This window comes from Eschscholzia californica, unplaced genomic scaffold (assembly GCF_041429995.1).
Source record: "Eschscholzia californica isolate CP2 unplaced genomic scaffold, dmEscCali1.0.p SCAF_2, whole genome shotgun sequence".
NCBI lineage: Eukaryota > Viridiplantae > Streptophyta > Magnoliopsida > Ranunculales > Papaveraceae > Eschscholzia > Eschscholzia californica.
This window is the reverse complement of record NW_028238309.1, coordinates 19,034,593-19,043,134: the sequence shown is the minus strand read 5'-3', so window position 1 is coordinate 19,043,134 and position 8,542 is coordinate 19,034,593. Positions and strand designations below refer to the sequence as shown.

Here is an 8,542-nt window from a genome sequence, read left to right as displayed (position 1 = left end):
ATGAAAGAAGTCGCGACTGAATATTCATATACATTAATTTCTTTAAATAAATAGATATGAAAACAGAAAAGCTTTTCTCTTCTCCAATCCTCTACAAAAAAGATGGTTAGTGTTGGGTCCCTCCTTATAATAAAAGGAATCCCAGTTGAAATAAGATTTCCCTTATTCCTTATTTGGGAAAAAAAATAGAAACTTCTTTTTTTCAAGCCTAAAAAGAAATTCTTATTTCTATTGCTAAACCCAGGGCCGTGTGGTGGGGGGTGCAGGCAGGGCGACCGCACTGGGCCCCCACCACAAAGGGACCCACTTGTTAAAAGGCTTATTTAGATTAATCTAATATTATCACATATTATTATTAAAGACAGCATACTCAACTGTAGTTGGAAAGTAGCCCAGCTGGTAAACACCTGGAATTTGACCCAAGAGATTCGGGTTTGAATCCCATGTCTGACATGTGCTGTTTTTTCATTTTTACGAGGTTAAAGGCAATATCGTTAAATCAACTTTTATTTTTACTCCCTTATCCTTTTTCTTAACTATTGTATTTTTTTAAGTGAATTTCTTATATCTTCTAATGTGATTTTTGAAATAAAAAATTTAGAATTTTGTTACAAATTTCCAAAAATAGGTAAATATATATATATATGTTAAGAATCGAAGTTCTATAAAAATTTAGAATTTCATTGTATTAAATATAGTTATAAGCTTAATTTAAGATAGAATAAAAAATATTTTTTTCCACAAATCACAAGTGATAGTGGATTTTTAGACTAAATCTCTTTTGAAAATGATATTAAAAGAGAAACAAAAATTTCCTACAACTATTTTCCTCAAAATCCATTTGGAGTCGTCTATAGTTTTCATCTATCTACTGGTCAATTATCTTGTATTTTGTTCGATTTTTGTTTGTAATCTTTTTTTTACGAAAGGTTTACAATTAAAGTTCGCACGGGGCCCCGAAATTTTCAGGCACGGCCCTGGGTAAACCTCCTTATTTATCATTATAAAAGGGACTGAAAGGGAAGATATTATTCACAACTTTCAAACAAAGAGAAGTCAGATAAAGAGAGATTTCTGAAGTGGTACTTTCAAGAAAGATTGAAAGAGAAGAATATTGGTTTGAAGAAAAGAAGATTATTAATCTTGTCAAGCAATTTAGTTTGTGGTTATCTTCTTCAACCTTTGGTAATCTAGGATTTGTTCAAATCCTAAGGAGTAAGAGATTTCTATTTCTTTGTTCAGTTTATCCACCTTAGTTTTGGTGAAGAGTTGTTATCCAAGAGTGTTTCTACACATATTGAAGAATTGGTTAATCCCCTATTGCTTTAGGGAAGAATTGTGCAACCCATTATTTAATTATGGTGGAAGATTTCTAGACTAGGCCCCGTGGTTTTTTACCTTCTATCAGGAAGGGGTTTTTTGCCACGTTAAACAATCTTGGTGTCTCTGCTTTTACTTTCACATCTTTTATCATCATATTCCTGAACAAGTTAATTAGGTTATTTTTCCTACTAGTTAGAACCATGAAAAGAACTGGAAATGAAGTTATTTTGAGGAAGAATAATTTTCAGTAGAATCATGTAACAAAAAGGGAAGGGGAGACGAAATCAAAACAAAAGGGAAGCAATGGAAACAAAACCGTTAATAAAAACCTTGAAATAGCTATACTACTTCATCAATTAATAATATATATAAAACATTTTTCAAAAAAATAAAATAATATATCGAGCAGTAACGCCTCTTTTCTTGTGTTATAAAGAATCACAAAACTAAACTTTGACATTTCAAAATTACAGACCTCAATTTTTACTTCAGATAACTCCTAAAAGTAAACGAAACTCAGATTACATTATACAGAAGACTCGTGCATGGTCAAAATTATTCACGTTGGTGATTCATAAATTAATTCATTTTCTACAAGAGAAAAAAGAAGGTATTTAGTAGTTGGAATTCGCTTTTATAGTTTTTAGATTTTTAATCAACATCAATTAAGGTATTTAGCAGTTGGAATTCACAAACTAAACCACAAAAGCAGACATCTTCCTAATTTTCTTTTGAATTTACACTTTGGCGATCACTACGACGGTTATCGTTTTTCTTTACAAAGGAAACCCAAGAGATGAGAAAAATTAGGGCAATCGATCAATAATCTATAAAGGAAAAAAAATTACGAAAGTTTGAGAGAACATTCATAAATTGAAACAATAAAACAAAGAAAGTTTAAATTAAAAATAGAGTTAATTCCTATTTGGCCCCCTACTTTGTGACTAGCTTCCTTTATGGCCCCCTTTTTTTTCGTAAATTCAAATATGGCCCCCTTTCCTTAACACCGTCAGTCAACTTATATAGTTAATCTTTTTGTTTCCATTGTTACCCTTGTTTATAAAAGAGATTTTGGAAATTCAAATTTGACCCCCTTAAAAAATGGGATGATTCTCAAAAAATTTAAGTTGTTTAAAAAAAAATTAGGGGTCAAAACAGAATTTCTTTTAAAAATACCAAACACACTTCTCTCACCTCCATGTCATCACTAATCTGCCCACGTCATCAATCACCTACCACCTCACCATCTTCTCCGGCAATGGTCGCCAGCCGGCAAAAATTCCGGCGACCATTTTTTTTTCTTCCCTTCTTCTTCTTCTTTCTCTTTCTCTTTCTTCTTTATTCTCTTTCTCTCTCCCTCCTTTCTACTCTCTTTCTCTCTCTCTCTCTCTCTCCCTCCCTCCTTTCTACTCTATTTCTCTCTCTAATGCTCCGGCGAAGGGGAGGACCCCTTCGCCGAAGCACTGGTTTCCAGACGAAACCAGCCTGGTTTCGTCTGGAAACCAGACGAGATCCCGTCTGGTCTGGAAAAACCAGACGAGATCTCGTCTGGTCTGGAAAAACCAGACGAGATCTCGTCTGGTCTTGAAACCAGACGAGATCTGGTCTCGTCTGGACCAGATCTCGTCTGGTTTCAAGACCAGACGAGACCAGGATTCGTCTGGTTTCAAGACCAGACGAGATCTCGTCTGGTCTTGCCTGGTTTCCAGACGAAACCAGGCCGGTTTCGTCTGGAAACCAGTGCTCCGGCGAAGGGGTCCTCCTCTTCGCCGGAGCATTGGAGAGAGAGAGAAAGAGAGTAGAAAGGAGGGAGAGAGAGAATAAAGAAGAAAGAGAAAGAAGAGATTGAAAGATGAAGAAGAAGAGAGAGAAAGATGAAGAAGAAGAAGAGAAGAAAAAAAAAATGGTCGCCAGAATTTTTGCCGGCCGGCGATCATTACCGGAGAAGATGGTGAGGTGGCAGGTGATTGTGACGTGGGCAGATTGGTGATGACATGGAAGTGAGAGAAGTGTGTTTGTAATTTTTTAAAAGAAATTTTGTTTTGACCCTTAATTTTTTTTCTAAACAACTTAAGTTTTTGGGAATCAACCCATTTTTTTAAGGGGGTCAAATTTGAATTTTAAAATCTCTTCTATAAACATGGGTAATAATGGAAACAAAAAAATTAACCATAAAAGTTGATTGACGGTGTTAAGAAAAGGGGGTCACATTTGAATTTACGAAAAAAATGGAGCCATAAAGGAAGCTGGTCACAAAGTTGGGGGCCAAATAGGAATTAACTCTTAAAAATATATACAATATGGACAAATTAAAATTGTGACATGTACCTTGTACGAGTCATTCTCTCGCACCTTGGGCTTTCCTCTTCTCTAAGCCACTACAAAAAACGTAGGGCTGCTTCTGTATAGAGTAAATACATATGCGAGATTTCTAGGGCGATAGAGTTTGGAAACTTAAAATTTAGTAATTAATTGTGTGATATGAACAAAGAATTCATTCGATTAAAGTATTAAAATTATATACGAGATAATCAACCGTTAAAATTAAAAATGATTTGAGAAATAATAAACTGTGTTTGGAATTGACAATGAATATGGGCATATGCATCATCAAAGCCATCACAACGTTTAAGTCCCTCTATTAACTCAAACCCGAGAAATACTAATGGGTTGTTATTTGTAAATGGAATGTATATAAATTGGATATATTCCACTACAAAAATTAGATGAGAATTATATAAATTTGATGAGTATATTCCAACAAAAATTTAGTTCCAAATAGTACAAATAATTTAAGCTAGGTAAGGAAATAAAGATGTACTGATAAAACTTCACCCACAGTATTATTTACTTGTAAAATCAAAAGAAAAAAAAGAAATTGTGTCTGTCTGGGAAAGGAAGAGAGATATAGAATAATTATTTCAGCCACTGTTGAAATAATATTGTTTCTGCTGATGTCAAAAATTGGTCTTCCGTTATATCAGCATGAAAAAAGGAGTTGATGCATGACAACCTCCGTTATGTAAGATTACTCCGTTACGTAAGATTACTCCGTTACGTTGAGTGTTGTTCAGCCTAGCATTCCTGCTTCCAGCTCTGCTCTGCTCTCTTTGTTCCAGCTCCTGGCTCCTGTTCCTTGTTCCTTGCTCCAGCTCCTTGCTCTTGTTCGTCTGTTCCCGAGGGAGGAAAACCTACAAAGGGTTCGAAAACCGCTTCGACTCTTAAGCCAGTCAGGGTGCTCTTTGCAGTAAAAAAAATGAATATTGATTGATCCTTTTGGGGGGCGAGTTGTGAGAACTCTGAGTTTCTTGTGATCTTTTTGGGGTAAAGAGAGCGTGTCCTGTGAAGGACGATGTGGGGGTTTTTTTAGGCGATGTTAGGCTGACTGTGATTAGTGGAGGTGGTGAGGCGGTTGCCGTCAATCCGAAGGGAAAGTTTCCTCTCTTGAATATCTAGGGTTTCTCTCAGAGTCTATCCCGGATCTTTGATAAGTGGAAGTTCCTAGGTTCAAGGATTCTCTGTAGATATCTTGCCGGTGTGATAGACTCTAAAAGAGAATTTTCCTCCTTCAGATACGTGGAGTCCAAACTGGCTTATACACTTCGTGATGTGTAGCCGACTGAGATCTTTCTAGAAGTTTCGGGATTAAGTCGGTAGGTCCCTTGGCGCTGTTTTCTCCCCTATTCTGAGCGTAAGACACTGGCCGAACCTGTTTGGACCCCCCTCACTCCTTTGAAGATCCCAGGGCTGATCCGTCCATGCCAAGGACGTCTTGCAGGGTTGGTTTCTTCTGGACGACCTCCTAGTTAGGGGAACATTCAGTGGACCATCAGAAGCTCAGCGATCCTGCTGCTTTAAGCCGGCTTGACTAGTGCCTTGCGGAGTGAAGATGCACGGCTCGCACTCCCATCACATGGGCCTGATTAGTGCCTACTGAGTAGTGGTGCTCAAAAGGCCGGGCCGGGCCGGCCCGGCCTGCAATAGAACGGTCCAGGCCGGGTTGCGGGCCGGGCCCAAGCAACCCGGGCTGGAATAGCCCCGGGCCGGGCCGGTCCCGGGTTGGCTAAACCTACGGCTGGCCGGCCCGGCCTGCAATAGAACGGTCCAGGCCGGGTTGCGGGCCGGGCCCAAGCAACCCGGGCTGGAATAGCCCCGGGCCGGGCCGGTCCCGGGTTGGCTAAACCTATGGCCCAGCCGGGTTGCGGGCCTGGCCCAAGCAACACGACTGAGTAATGCTTAGGTTGATCGTGGATAAATTGTCCATCATCGGATCTGCCCTAGTTATGCTTATGCCTTAACGGATTTGCCCTAGTTCAACGATCACATTGACTTTACCCTCCTCCCATGAGGGCTCCACATGGTTGCTGAAAGTTTGAAATGAAGGCTCCTCCCTAATATTTTAATATTTTACTTGCAGAACGTTCATAATTCGACCGTTGCAATAGCATTCAAATAACACCCACTTCATCCCTTCCTCATTTTGTTCCTCACAATTTCCCCACTTTTTGAAGCCTTTCTTCTCAGTCTCTCTCTCTATCTCTCCATGGGGATGGCGATGACGGAAACTGTACAAGGAGATAACAAGGTAAGTAACAAGAAATGGGTTAATGTTTTTCCTCAGAGTTGTTCTCTTTGTGCGTTATTTACTTCCCTTGATCTTTTGATGAACAAATTGGGTTAATTTTGGGATCCTCCTTGTTAGGGTTTTATTTACTTCTCCTTTTGCTTTTGGGAACTAGGTACTGGATCTGATTTTAGATGTTTTTAGTCGTGTGATGTGTGAATTTCGTAAGTTCTCTCTAAAATCTAGGGTTTTTATGATCCCTTTCTTGAGGGTTCATGGTATCTTTGCAGATAAACAATTAACCATGAAAATTTAAGAAGTTTGTTTGGTATTATGGAGATCTGGCTTTGTAATCCAGGGATCTGATACCTGCATTCTAATTTTCGCAGATTTGTGAAACGTGGGTTGTCTAGGTTTTCTGAAATCCTCTATATTCTATTCTTGAGTTGGTGTATTTTACGTTTACAGGACATAAATGGAGATTTAGGGTTCCTTCTTACTAAGTTATCAAACTTTGCAGGATTTAAGATGGACTTTAAATGATTTCGACATTGGAAAGCCTCTAGGAAGAGGAAAGTTCGGCCATGTGTATTTGGCAAGAGAGAAAAAGGTTATTTGCTTGACCATCTTATCTCCATTTTTATGAGATAACTGTATTTTTTTTCGAATTTGAACTTTCTTTCTATTACAAAACTTCTTCCTGTAATTCAATTTTCTATTGAATTGAAAATTGCTGAAATTTACTCATCTGTCTCAATGATGAATCATTAATACCTAAAGTTCCATGATTTCTTTTGTATGAATCAATACTGAGTTTGGTTTATTTTAATAGAGCAACCATATCGTGGCGCTTAAAGTTCTCTTCAAGAGCCAGCTAAAACAGTCTCAAGTTGAGCATCAATTACGCAGGGAGGTTGAGATACAGAGCCATCTCCGCCACTCCAACATCTTACGCCTTTACGGCTACTTCTATGATCAGGTCTGAGCTTTTTCTGTCTCATTCATTCGACCTATCCTAGGACATGCATTTTCAAGTTCAAAACAAACAATACTGTTTCACTTAGTTTCTGATACTTCTTTGGTTACTTCAGACCCGGGTTTATTTGATACTAGAATATGCTGCCAAAGGTGAATTGTATAAGGAACTACAGAGATGTAAATACTTCAGTGAAAAACGATCCGCCACTGTGAGTCATTATATACTCTCAGTACTGTTTTTCCGCTTCTATCTTTTGCCCAATTATGTAGTTTTCGTTTTTTGGTCTCTAATAATTTTTTACTGGATGTGCTTCAAATCAACAGTATATTGCATCATTAGCTCGAGCTTTATTATATTGTCATGGAAAGCATGTAATACACAGAGACATCAAACCGGAAAATCTTTTAATTGGTGCCAAGGTTTGTAATCAAGAATCTAATTAGTTTTTATTACATTTCATTCTAACTCGTTCTTCCTCATGCTTATTGAATAACTATCGAATTTCTTGACAGGGTGAACTGAAAATTGCGGATTTTGGTTGGTCTGTGCATACTTTTAACCGTAGACGGACCATGTGTGGCACGTTGGATTACCTTCCTCCGGAAATGGGTACGTAAATAAGTTTATGAATTAAGTCTCTTAGATTATCACTTTGACCTCTTTTATAAAACTGATGTAATTCTCGTTTTGTTTATATAGTTGAGAGTGTGGAACATGATTCCAGTGTGGATATTTGGAGCCTAGGGGTCTTGTGCTATGAATTTCTATATGGGGAGCCTCCATTTGAAGCTAAAGAACACTCAGATACATATAGAAGGTTAAATGAATTTTTCTTTTGATTTTGTAACTTTTCTCTTCTGAAAAGCTCTGTATTGTTTTTCTTTTCCCTTGTGTTTTCTGACTCAAGAGACAACTGTGCAGGATTGTGAAAGTTGACCTGAAGTTCCCTCCAAGACCAATTGTTTCTTCTTCTGCAAAGGACCTCATTAGTCAGGTATCGTATTTGCCTTCATTTTTTCCAATTAACTTCATATTAGTCAAGTGAGAGAGAATTATGGATTGTTAGAACTGCCCGATCTAAATTTCCATATTATAATGGGATGGCACAATTTGCCTAGTATAAATCTAACGACGACCCTCCAAAAAACCCGAATTATTTATATAATTGGACAGCTCGGTTTAGCCGAATCCTAAGACCAACCTTGAAAAAAGAATAGTATGTTTTAGTCAAGAATTTGATTCATTTGAGAATACAGATGCTAGTCAAGGACTCGTCGCAACGTCTCCAACTGCATAAGCTACTTGAGCATCCATGGATAATTCAGAATGCAGATCTCTCAGGGATCTACAGGGGGTAAAGTGCAGAAGAAAGAAAGAGATTGACCCTTTCCAATATGAATGCTGTGGGGGTATGATTGTTTTCTGTGAATTACTATTTTCTTATCATAATAAGGTTTTGCAGTAGTCAACAAATTCATCGATTAACTGGATCGTCAATTTTGTCTATGATATTAACAACTCTTTTCGTTCTTTGTTCATGTAATACGAGTTTATTGTGTTGTAATAACTGAAAGACTACTTACTATGAATCAAAATTATTGCAGCTTCATATACTTGTATTATCTTTTGTTTTCCACAACAAAACTCAATTATAACTATCTTAGGATCGAGACACA

At 37.7% G+C, this 8,542-nt stretch overlaps 1 protein-coding gene across 1 annotated transcript; it reads left to right on the top strand.

Annotated features, from left to right (window-relative positions):
* The first annotated feature begins 5,682 nt into the window (after positions 1-5,682).
* Positions 5,683-8,475, top strand: LOC147556707 (serine/threonine-protein kinase Aurora-2-like). Its single transcript, XM_086657620.1, has 9 exons — positions 5,683-5,908; positions 6,408-6,497; positions 6,720-6,866; positions 6,979-7,074; positions 7,190-7,285; positions 7,379-7,475; positions 7,566-7,683; positions 7,788-7,860; positions 8,123-8,475. Exons 1-9 carry the CDS (start codon positions 5,867-5,869, stop codon positions 8,222-8,224), a joined length of 861 nt encoding a protein of 286 aa, XP_086513746.1. The 5' UTR covers positions 5,683-5,866; the 3' UTR covers positions 8,225-8,475.
* The last annotated feature ends 67 nt before the right edge of the window (positions 8,476-8,542 follow it).

Coding starts and splice junctions, on each gene's coding strand:
- LOC147556707 (XM_086657620.1), top strand. CDS start 5,867: ATGGGGATGGCGATGACGGAAACTGTACAAGGAGATAACAAG. Junction 6,498..6,719: donor ATTTGGCAAGAGAGAAAAAG/GTTATTTGCTTG, acceptor TTATTTTAATAG/AGCAACCATATCGTGGCGCT. Junction 7,861..8,122: donor CAAAGGACCTCATTAGTCAG/GTATCGTATTTG, acceptor TTGAGAATACAG/ATGCTAGTCAAGGACTCGTC.